This window comes from Strix aluco, chromosome 5 (assembly GCF_031877795.1).
Source record: "Strix aluco isolate bStrAlu1 chromosome 5, bStrAlu1.hap1, whole genome shotgun sequence".
Taxonomy (NCBI): domain Eukaryota; kingdom Metazoa; phylum Chordata; class Aves; order Strigiformes; family Strigidae; genus Strix; species Strix aluco.
Genome location: NC_133935.1, coordinates 86,425,399 through 86,437,716, shown reverse-complemented (window position 1 = coordinate 86,437,716; position 12,318 = coordinate 86,425,399). Strand labels below are relative to the sequence as shown.

At 42.5% G+C, this 12,318-nt stretch overlaps 1 protein-coding gene across 2 annotated transcripts in view; it reads left to right on the top strand.

Moving 5' to 3' along the window:
* Positions 1–7,874, top strand: part of CHCHD3 (coiled-coil-helix-coiled-coil-helix domain containing 3) — a 164,812-nt gene extending 156,938 nt beyond the window's left edge. The window contains exons 7-8 of one of the 2 annotated variants that reach the window (XM_074828083.1): positions 864–999; positions 7,148–7,874. In XM_074828083.1, coding sequence (XP_074684184.1) covers positions 864–999; positions 7,148–7,171 — 160 coding nt within the window. In that variant the 3' untranslated portion in view covers positions 7,172–7,874. Of the gene's footprint in view, positions 1–863; positions 1,000–7,144 lie in introns of both variants that reach the window. The other variant, XM_074828082.1, reaches the window with a different exon arrangement.
* Positions 7,875–12,318: the final 4,444 nt, after the last annotated feature.

Sequence of the window (12,318 nt, the reverse complement as noted above, 5' to 3'; positions counted from 1 at the left end):
GCCAACACCCTTACTTTTGAAACAGGAAAGTACTGTATTCCCATTTTAATTCTGTGGCACTCTCAGCGTACATAACATTTCGTAAATTAATGCAAATGAGAAGATTTTTGTCCAAACAAGACTGGATTTTACAGGACAGACTAAAGAAGCTTCCCTTCCTTTGGCTTCCGTTGAAGGCAAAAAGTCTATCGCATCAGCCAAAAAGATGGCAACAGTGATGAATCCACACAGTAAAGAAAATAGACAAAATTCCTAAATAACTTGCACATCTGGCGCGAGGATTAGAATTGAGGTGATGGGAAGGAGGATGCACCAAAAATAGAGGCTATCATCAGATCAGCGAAAGTAGGTTGTGTAATTTGCTGATGGTAGCAGGGTTTTTATGTTCTCGAGGTCAGCCCAATGGGTGATTTCACTTTTATGCAGGAGCAATATTTAATGAGGATTGTGTGGTCATAGGGCTATACAGCCATGAAGCTTCCCTGTGGTTCTGTGGCTGTTTTTCTAACGTAGGTGAGATCGGACATGCTTCGTCACTGCTGGGATCTTCAGTTAAAGATGTGTGCTCATGCGAAGTTGGATGTTCATTTTCTCCACCAGCTGGAACTCCACCTGAGTACTGGATCAGGAGGACACTTGTGGTCCCAATAGCCAAATTTCTGCAGCTCACGTTGATGTTTGCATCTGATGTTACCCACTTTATAACCCAACTAGCTCTAGAAACAGCCTTTCTTTATAAAGTGTTTTCCTTCACTGCTATTATTTAGTTTACTAATTTAAACAATAATTAAAAAAAAAAAAAAAGTTGTATCTTTCCTAAAGTCTTTTTGAGAAGGAAACCAAGTTCTTTTCTCTTTCCCCAGGCGATATGAGTCTCATCCAATCTGTGCTGATCTGCAGGATAAAATTCTACAATGTTATCGGCAACACGCTCAGGAGACCCTCAGCTGCTCTGCCCTGGCTAGCCAGTACCTGCGTTGTGTCAATCATGCCAAACAGGTGAGTTAGAAATATTGCCACTGAAATAATGATGGAATGAAGAAGAGAGGAAGGCTATGGCATTGTCCAATTAGTGCTTACATGCTAAAGCAGTACAGTTCACAGAATCACAGAATTGTCTAGGTTGGAGAAGACCTTGAAGATCATCCAGTCCAACTATTAACCTAACACTGACAGTTCCCAACTACACCAGATCCCTCAGCGCTATGTCAACTCTACTCTTCAACCCCTCCAGGGATGGGGACTCCACCACCTCCCTGGGCAGCCCATTCCAACGCCCAACAACCCCTTCTGCAAAGAAATGCTTCCTAATATCTAGTCTAACCCTTCCCTGGTGCAACTTGAGGCCATTCCCTCTTGTTCTATTGCTTGTTACTTGGTTAAAGAGACTCATCCCCCCTCTCTGCACCCTCCTTTCAGGGAGTTGTAGAGGGCCATGAGGTCTCCCCTCAGCCCCCTCTTCTCCACACTAAACCCCCCCAGTTCCCTCAGCTGCTCCCCATCAGACCTGTGCTCCAGACCCTGCACCAGCTCCGTTGCCCTTCTCTGGACACGCTCGAGTCATTCAATGGCCTTTTTGGAGTGAAGGGCCCAAAACTGAACCCACTCATCGAGGGGCGGCCTCACCAGTGCCAAGCACAGGGGTAAGATCCCTTCCCTGTTCCTGCTGCCCACGCTAGTGCTGATACAAACCAGGATACCATTGGCCTTCTTGGCCACCTGGGCACACTGCTGGCTCCTGTTCAGCCGGCTAGCAATCAACATCCCCAGGTCCCTCTCTGACTGGCAGCTTTCCAGTTCCCGGCATGTCTGTTCTGACAAGGTCTGTGGAGTCCACTTTCAATTTATTTAAATGTTAGGGTTTCCATCTCTGCCCTTGGGAAGCTATTGTTTAGTGTAGTAGTTGTCGCTGTTGGCAGATGTTTCCTGGTATCTGCAGTTTTAGCAGTAAAACAAGGGCATTAAACTATATGGTGCTATTTGTCATAAATATGACAAATGAATGGATGTCTCAAACTAGATTGCTCACCACTTGGAAGTCTTGATTTCTTTTATGTACTCTGAGAGTCTAATACTGCCCTTTACCTGGTCTTGCCCTGCTCTCATCCAGTTTTCTAGGGTATGGGTTGTTACTGTAGGTTAAAACCTTTATGTTTTATTAGTGCAGCATAAGGGAGAATGATAGTAATACGTACATCTTTCAGTTAAAAGAAGCTGAAATTTCTAAATATTATTCATCTTCCAAATATAGAGATGCATATGTTGACCTCAGTTGTGTTCTTAAAAAAGCCAGTTGGAAATGTGCTTATAGACCATGTACGTGGTGTATATAAAAAGTGCCTAAATAAGTCTGATGATCTTTATTTCTGCTAAAATCTATCAGTTAATATTTGAACATGTGAAAACGTGTGCTCTAAAGTGTTAACAGAGACCCAGCAAGCACGTCTAGTATTTGATGATGATAATCATTTTCACTCAAGTTAATTCTGCCTGTACAGACAAGTAGTAAGACTTTGACTATAATCGTTCTTGGTGACCTTTTTGCTGCCACCCCAGTGCAGCCTTGCTCTGGTATTACTGAAGATCTTGCTGGCCTTAACACTGCTCCTGGTCTAATGCTCTGTAGGACATGGTAGGAGGCAACGGTTGCGTGGCAGTGCCAAAGCATTTCCTCAGTCTGCAGTGCTTAATACGTTTGTGCAGTGCTAATACTGATAATTCTTTGTTGCTATAGCTAGTACGCTCCTTTTTGCACAGGATTGGCCATGCTGGAAGACAGTTCAGGTAACAGTTGTAGCGTGGTCGTTCTCTGAACACTGCAGGACAAGGACAATTTATCTGGCAGTCCGGGCAGCTCTAAAATCACTTTATGATATTAAAAATTGTTATTAGCAGTGGAAACTTTAAAGAGGATTCATGTGATGAAAAATAAAAGCCAGTGAGATCACCCTGTCCCTTTCAAAATCATCTCCTTTGATATATCTTTGCTGATGTGTCTTCTTGCCCACTTGTTAATGCACCAAGCTCCTAAGCTCCTTCATTTCCTTAAAAACTCTACAGTCTACCAGATCTCCCTGCTCATGAAAATGTTCCCTGATGTCCTAGCCTGAGGCTTTCTTTCCTAAAGCTACTGACACTTTATTAATTTTATAAAGATGGTTGAGCCGTGCTCAGACACCCAAGCATGAGAAGGGCAACCAGCTTTGTCCAGGTGCCGCCTTTGGGCACAGAAGCTGCTGTGGCTCCAGCTAGAAAATTTTGCTCATCTCCTTCTTCCCTAAGCTGTACGCTTCCCCATGACCTTTTGAACTGGATTTTTTTTTTCTTTGAATTGAACTGCAATTTTTTTCATTAATTCCTACTATGACAAACAATTATTGGTATCTATCTTTATTTTTTCTAAGTTTTCCTTTAGTGTGATTTCTGTATGCCAGAATCCAGTCTGAAGTTACTGGACCATGGGTGGGTTTGAGACATTTTAGAAAAAAAGGCCAGTGAATAATATTAGTGGGCTAGATTTTAACCATGGCTTGCATCACTTGGAACACTAATCTACTGTATTTGTAATTTTGTATTATTTTTTAAAGTAACTAAAAAATTTAGATTAATTACTTATACATGTTTAAGCTATAAGTAAAGTTTGTATCTGATAGGAATTTCTTCAGAAGACTGTGATGAAGATGAATTAATTCATGTTCAGAAGGTGCAGGAAAAGGAAATTGCATAAATATGAGCATTAGGTTTAAACACCCTTTTAAATACCTTCTTTGTTGAAGATCTTCAGCCAAGCCTGTCAAGTAGTTAAAAGTGTTTCCTAAATGTTTCTTACTCTCTTTCACACATGCTTCAAGATGAGAATTCAGAGAGGTTTCTCTCTTACAATAACAGAGAAAGAGAAGCCTTTTATGATGGAAATATTTGCAAGCAGGAACAATTGTTTTTCGTAATGAACATCAGTCCTCTATAGCTCATCCTCCATGTGTTGCAGCTGTAATGGTAATTATTTTATTTGCTGATTGCCCAGAAGTCCAGACAAACAGTGACTTCGAAATAATTGCTAAACGCTGTTACAAAATATTTCAAAATTACCTACTATATGTGCTTGGTTGGAAGACAGAGAAGTGGGATAAATAGCAGATTCAGAAATGAAAAAGTTAACTGACACTGGCTACAAGAAACAAACAAAGAAGAAAATTTGCTAGAGGGAATAGACCAAGATATTGAAAACCAAATAAGTTAACTAATCCGATTTCCTGGCAGTGAGTCTGGGCACTTGTGCTCAGGCTGAGCACACTCTGTGCTTTTCATAAATTGAATTTATTGACTCCTCTTTCTTTCCTATCTTGCTTATAATTATCTCACCCTCTCTTCTGTATGCTCCTTATTTCTCATCCTGTCTGTAATCTCATGTCTCTATCTGTCCTTTTCTCCCCTTGTTAGAAAAGCCCAGAGAGTTGTTAATTCAGAGGAGTTTGACACATTGTTGTATCTTCACTTTAAATCTTTTCCCAAAGTCATGAGAAGCTAGTGAGATAAATTAAACTCTATTATTAATGTTTGTGTTTTATTATAATAGTAACAGAGAGAAAAACTTACTTAATGGAGCCATTAAGGGGAAGATATTAGGATTGTCTTTGGTGTGTATTTGTGCTCCCACTGATGAAGTACCTCCAGCCAGACCAGTCACTGCACGAATATGGACCATCCAGTGGCATTTTAATCACTTACCCTAGTCTGCTGTCCACTGATATGAACAAGGTGACTGTTAAAATACCCTTTTTAATTTCTCTTTTTTTTTCTTTTTTTCTTTCCCCTGGGCTACAGTGAGTCCTAATTCTTATATGGAAACACAACTAGTCTACCATTTAATGAAGTCTGTGCAATAGTTACCTATTAGACCACTGAATTTCAGAGGGATGCAAGTCCCTGCAGGCAGGTGAGATTTGAAAATACTTTAGGGCATGATACCAACAGCTGCTGGTGCCTGACAGCCTGCCTACAAAATGTTATCCTTGAGCCTCTTCAGTCTTGTTGTAACTATTATTTGAATTTTTAGGATAGAGGGGTCCCTAATCGTGCATCCTTGTCAGAATAGAACCATTATTTTAGCCTCATCCTCCATTATTTTTCCTAGATGCTATCTTACAATCTAGTAAAAAAATATGTAAAAATAGTGTAGCTGGAAATGCTGAACTACAACACAATAAAGAGGCATTGTCTTTTATGGCCACCATTTAACGCTACCTCGACTGAAGGAAGTTTATTATGGAAGAGTCGGACCAGGTTTCCTTCACACCTACATTGGTGTAATGAAAAAAACACAAGAAAAAAAAAATTAAATACATGAAGTAAATTTGTAGGTGATGTTAAATGGCAAGGGTCAGTAAAGAACATTAAAAAAGACCCAAAATGTAGACAAAAACCAAGCAAGCCCTGGGACACTCTCAATTGTCTGAAGATGAAATTTTGTGGGCAGAAATATGCATGTGATGAACAAATACCTGTGATTTCTTTCCTTAGGATACTAAATAAATTAAGTAACACAGTTTTTCTCAGATCTTTTGGGATTTTCCTGCGTTAACTTATGCAGTGTTAAATTTATGTAAAGTTAATATTCAGCCCAGTGATGGCTTCGAGCAAGTTTCTGTAATACCACTGCAAAAAAAGTCTTCCAGGTAAAGCAGCCTTCATCAGTTTTACAGAAATCTCCATGGGGATGCTGTCAAACTGAGATTGGAGATTTTGTTAACTAATAAAAGTTTCCCTTATTTTTGTTTGTAGTAGCACCTAGGGAGCATAAAACCAACTCCTTTTATTTTGTCAGCGTGTACTTCTCTACCACGGATTCTGGAGAATATTTGCGATCCCGAGGACTTTTACCATCTTGTCATGTGCACACTCTCCTGCTCCTTGGTTACACCCCTTAATCCTTGCAGAAACACTGCTCGGCCGAGTTGAATGGTTCACCAGGTTATCTTTAGAAATATTGTGAGAATTGGGTTGAAGACATATGTGACAACAGGTTTTTCATTCCCTTTATTTTTAATTTTCCCAAACCCTAGCTTCTGTGACTCTGACGATGCAGTCCAAACTCTCTCAAGACAATGTGCCCTGTCTGGCCAGATACTGCTGTTCAGATACTTGAATCAGCTGTTTGTAGGTCTCCTGGAAGATTTCAGGGTTTACACTTGGGCTTGCTCCTGACATAGGCCCTAAAAAATTATCAAATCCCTTGCTGCCATTTCTTACAAGGAGACTTATAATTACTGTCTTCCCCATTTCATGGATTTTGTAGGCCTTGGTCAATGTTATAGTCCTCCCGTGAACATAGATGGCCTCCAGCATGCTTCTGCTGCCTGTTAGTGTCCTGTTGGATCCCACTTTCTGTTCTCTGTACTGACTAGACAAGTAGTATCCATAGGTGTGCTCGTTTCTGCAGAGCCCTTATTTCTAGATCATGGCAGTAGGAAGTTCTTAGTAGAGCCCTATATACTGTCCTTGCAAGTCTGCATTTTCATGGTAGAAGCCAGGGCCTCTCTGAAGAGTCAAGACCTTGATGCAGGGCTCTCTGGAGTGGCAGAAGAAATAACTCTTGGACTGCTTCACATATCTATACTTTTAGCTCTTGGTGGCCTGACTGAGCACAGGAGATGATTAATGAAGCACACGGGCAGTGCAACATGTTCAGTCTATCGAGATTTTGGTTATGACTCAGAACTCAGGAAGGAGGTAGGTAGGGGAGGTACTTAGTGTTGTATGACTTCAGGATCTATTTCCTTGAGTATGTAATTGCTAGGAGTGGGATTTATCTTATTGTAAGGTCAGACTTTTTAATTTCCTTAATAGCTGTAGCACTAGAGCCGTGATAGCATTAGGATGGATGAAAAGGAATCATTACTGCAACTCTTCAGGCCTCCAAACGGCTGGCTTGTTGAGTCCTTAAATAGCTCCATTCTGCTTCTGTGACTTGTCTCTGTGGTAATGTGTATGTTGACAACGTTTCTTTTTCTATGTTTTTATTTTTAAAATTGCAAATTCTATGAAGAAATTGTAGCCAAACTTCAGGGGGTCTCTGGAATAACTTTGACTTACTCAAATATGTGTTTCTCCCTCTCTCTTCCCCCCGCCCCGACTGTTTTCTTAGCAGAGCATGCTTGGGAGAGGAGGATAAAGGCATTGTCCAAATCAAGCACAAGACCATCAACTCTAATTTCAGCAGAAGAGCATTTTTTCCCAAGAATGATATGACAGCCCATTTACAGGGCAGACCAATAAAAAGAAGAACTGGAAGAGCCATTTCAAGAGCAGCAGCCATCACGGCTCAATCAGTGTGACCATTTGAAAAGCCAAGACCTGTATCTTATTACATCAGAAATCGTACATCCGAAGATACTGCTCGGTCTTAGTAAAATCCACTTATTGGTGATTGAAGGAAGGAAAAGAAAAGAACCTTTCACTGACCTTAGAAAGGGGAAATATCCTTCAAATGCTGCTATTTCATTGTAGAATCTCCTCAAAAACTTCTCGCTGTCAAAGGCACGGGTATGTAACACCTGGTGTGCCGGGACGTGGCGGTGCTTTGTGAGCAGGTCAGCTGCTGCTCCTCGCTGTACAGCCTGTATTCGCTGCTCGTATTAAAGTTTTCCTTACAATGTATAATGACGTAAATTGTGCTTTAACTTATTTCACAAATTATGTAACTTAATGAAGTCTCTCTCCAGGCCTTCTGCTGGAATGATGTTAATGATCCAACACTTAAGATGTAACACGGCCTTTATTTACGTGAAACGATTCTGTTATGCTCCTCACTCCTATCAAGTACTGACGAATATGCCTCGCTCTGTACCAACAATAAATATATTTTATGCACAAGATTGATGTTTCAGTCTGTCTCTCTTTCCTCTTCTCAGAGGCGGATGGTGTTCCCTCTGCTGCGTCAATCATGTTTTTCCAGCAGATGTTATTGCTGAAGCTTTAAAGCATAGACTTTTATGCATAACCAACCTTGGTTTCAGGAACGGTACTTACATATAACTGTTTTCCATCACAGCAACCTAAAAAGATCCCACGTGGTAGTGTGCTGTGATTCATGCACCACCAGAGTTTCCTTTCTTGGAAAGTACTTGTGAATGAAAGGGCATACAGTGCCCAAAACTGCAAACCATCTTTATGCAAGTACCCGGTTTCATTTAATTGTTTTTGTTCCGATAACGGCTGCGGCATTCATCTTACCAAGCAATCTTAGGGAAGATTTTTTACCCAATAGTAATAGTAACAGTGTCAACGGAGCAGTGTCTCTAGAGCCTTCTGCTATTTATTTACCTGTTGTGTTGCTCTAATTGGCTGCGTTTGAACTGCATCCTACTGTACAACTGTGAGTACACCTGCAGGTCTCATTTATATTCAAAATATTGCCAGTGACTCTCCTATTCTAATTATCAAGATGCTTTGTGAGTACTGTTTAATTAAGGACTTTTTTTTTAATGCTACACAAAGAAGCTGGGCTTTTTTACATGTGAAGCAACTGCAGTATCAGTAGGAGAGGAAGATCCTGGAGTTCTGTGTCAGGTGCCAGGTAAACTGCTTGAGAGAAATAATAGGGACATAAGCGACATGTTTACATGGTGACTTGCTGTAGTGTTTACAAATCAGCTAACTCACAAATTCTCCTTTATAATGTTCTCTTTTGTAACAGAGAGCCAAGAAGTTGGCAGATCCATCCTTGCCAGACTTAGAATTGGCAGTAAAATGCAGCATAGAGGAAAAGCAGACGTTTTTAAGGCCAGATGATTCTGTAAAATCAGAAGAGCTGTGTCGGGAAGGAAGGTCTCTGTTATTGCCAAATGTTTATTGGTTTCCCATCCTGACAGCCTTGAGCAGTGGAAGTCAGTCTTGCTTGCTTTGTTCCAACTGTGTTTCAGGCTTCATTTGAGATGTTGTGTTCTTTAAACATCTTCTGTATCGTAAGTAGTGGCATCTCTAGCATGTGTTGCTTGAGCTTAGGGGATGCTGATTGTGGCAAACGGTGTAGACTATAACACGTTGTGGATAACTTTTCCCTTTAAAGTAGGGCAGCAGTTCTGCATGTTTCTGGAGTGAGCTTCAGTTTGCCTCCTCTTCTGCCTTTGCCACCCCTCCTCCTGCGTTGCCTGCATCCTGGTCCTTTCCTCAGTCTTCGGCTTCCTCCTCCCCACTCACCGGTGTGGATGCCAAGCAGGACACTGTTCTTTTGAAAACAGAGTCGAGAGGTGATGTTGGACATTTCTGCTCAAGGAAGCAGTAAGTCTGCCTAAGATAGAGAGATTTGCCATCTTTTGTTTTGAAACCGGACTAATATTTTTTTAAAACATAATTAAAAAAGCAAGGTTCATAGGATCTGAAGAAGCATGAGCAAGAGGAGTGTGTGTCTGCAGCTTACTGCTTACAGTACCGGGGGGAAGGAGAAAAAATGCTGGGTCTAGTCTGTTCTGGGCAACGTTCTTCCAGCTAAGACATACCTTGTAGCTACATTTCAAGACTGAAAATCTTTGAAGTTTCCCATTTTTCTCTTTTCAGAATGGAAGACCTGTGGGGAGGTCTCCCTCCTCCTCGACAAGAACCAGATCTCTCTAAGATTACTCACTGCCAAACTGAGAATTTGAACTCAGCTTCATGGATCCTGATCTCAGAAGGGATGATAGGGGTGATATTCTCTAGGGATGATAGATGAAGGCATGACACTGTCTGCCCATGGTAGAGAATCATTTCAGATGTTCTTGTTGGTCATTCACAAGCTCTGATCAGCTGTAACCAAAGGGCAATTTTACCTAGGGTTTTAAATGGAAAAGCAGTATTGTAACAGCTAAATCAAAGCTTCTCATTGTTCTTTGCTCAGTGGCTGTGGAACAAATCACAAGTCTTTCAATGGTGTCAAAATAATCACTGCTATCTTACTCTCATGTAATTTAGCAGTGTTAGACTCTTTCAAATACTAGACTTCCTCAGGAGTCGTGTGTGTCTGAGACAGATCACATAACCTTGCAGAGCTGGGTTTTTTCACCTGTTTTTTCGCCTGTTAGGGTATCCCTGCATTACAGTTTTAAGCAGATACTGGGAATTAGCTTTAATACAGAGATGGCTATGGGTTGGGATATATTTTACAGCTCAGATGACTGCTGCTTTGTTCTCTTTTAGATCTTGTGCTCTTTTTTGAGAGAATCCAAAGAGGGGAATGGAGTTTCAGGTGGACTCCGTCTGACGGAGTTACGTGTCATATCTGAAGCTGAAGAAGCGATAGGAGGGGGAGCCTTTCCATTTTTTTCTCGTTTTCCTTTCCAAAATAACAAATTCTAGACAATAGTCTTCTCTGCAAACTATTGCAAGGTCTTCCCCTCAGCTGTGAACACTGATCAGGTTTGGGCAAGGCAAACTGATTATTTCTAGTGTTTTCTATATATGTATCTTTTTACTCTCTGAGCACCTGGAGATCCCCAACCAAAACACGCCGTTCATCGCAGTAGATACCGCTGGGACAGAGCGAGGCAGCCTTGCTTCCCAGCCATCAGGGACAGAGAAAGTGGAGGGGTGCCAAGTCATTTGCCCGGTGTGCCACATCGCACCTGCAAGACCCAGAAATCATCTGTGTTTGTCCCACGCCAGTTGATAGCACATTGCAGGTCCATAGGAAATCTTATTTGATCAGGAGGTGGGTGTTGCCACTTAAAATCAGATAAGGATTTAGATTTGGGTGTCTTCTCGCTTGCAGGCAAACGGCTGCAGAAGTGAATTTTGTGAGCTGGTCAGTTCATAATTTGCAAAGGCTTGTGTTGAGCTGACACTGTGTTTCAGATGTTGGTTGAAGACACAAGAGATGAGACTGGCAGGAGAGAGCAATAGAGGGCATGTTCAAGGTGGGCTTCCATGAGAGTCCTTTCTGTGTTCAGGCTCTAACATCTCTTCATGCAAAACCCTCTGTGGGTCATGATCAGCATTAATGGAAACCATTTGTGTTCATGCTTTAACAACAGGTTGCCCAGAGAAGCTGTGGCTGCCCCCTCCCTGGAAGGGTTCAAGGCCAGGTTGGACGGGGCTTTGAGCAACCTGGGCTAGTGGAAGGTGTCCCTGCCCGTGGCAGGGGGGTTGGGACTAGATGGTCTTTAAGGTCCCTTCCAACCCAAACCATTCTGTGGTTCTGTAACAGAGATTCTCCCCTGAAGAGCTAGGGGCTGTTTTCGGGGCTGAGCACCCCACCGTCACATTGAAGTGCAGGAGAGCAGTGAGTGACTACCAGACCCTGGCTCTTGAGAGCCCAAGGCCAGATTCAAGTAGAGGTCTGGAAAATGGAAAGGGAGGTGAGGTATGTTGACAGTGATGTTCACGTTGGGTTTTGCTGGGTGAACACCCTGCTGTTTTCAACTCTGTGTCGGAGAGGAACATCTGTCATCTCAAGTCACCTTCCTGTTTGCTCTCAGCTACTGTTCCCATCAGAGGAAGCAGTATCAATAGGGCCTGGAGGCAACTGCATCTCCAGTTTGATCATCAGCGTGGTGGGGATCCCACAGCACTGTCCTGAGGATATTCCCACCAGCGAGACCGAAGGTACTGTGCCCTTCCATAGTCTGCCTGGCAGCAAAACGGTCACTGCAATATAAACTTATGTTCACCAGTCAAGGAACTAGATCAGCATCTACCCCTCCCTGAGGAAGAGGGGGACATCCTGAACATGGTGTGAGGAGGACCGTGGTGTGGAGACAACCTGAGTCTTCAAGTCATTGCAAAAGAGCCAGGCAGGTTCCCGGAGAGCATGGGGCACTGAGCCAGGGCTCCTCTGCAAGAATGTCAGCTCCACGTGAACAAAGACACTCGGTAATTAGAGAGGTAATTAGTTTGGTAATTACTAAGGTAATTAGTTTGATTCTCTCTCAAGCCAGTAACTGCTGGGAAGAGAACACTCATCCATGGTGCTGGAGGGAGCACCTTGAATTGCAGTGCTGCAGCAACCCCCCCGCCGGCTTAACTCTTCTCCCTCCTGTATGAGAAGCAACATCTGACTGCTAAGACTGGGATGATTTGGAGGAAAAATAACCCTGTAAAGGTCTGCTTGTCAGAGGTCTCGTGCCCCAAAACTTTTAAGCCACCTTCCAATGACATCCAAAAGTGCTTGTGCCATAGTCATGGCAGGACCTAAGCAGCAGAGAGCCCAGCAGTGATGGGGTATTTATTACAAAGATTTTACACACTGTGAAGACTGCTGGGGACACCTTTGGGCTAAGCCTTTCCAAGTGTCCCCATGGCATTGCTGCTCTTGGGAGATGAGGGTTGTGCCACCGCTCCTTGTAT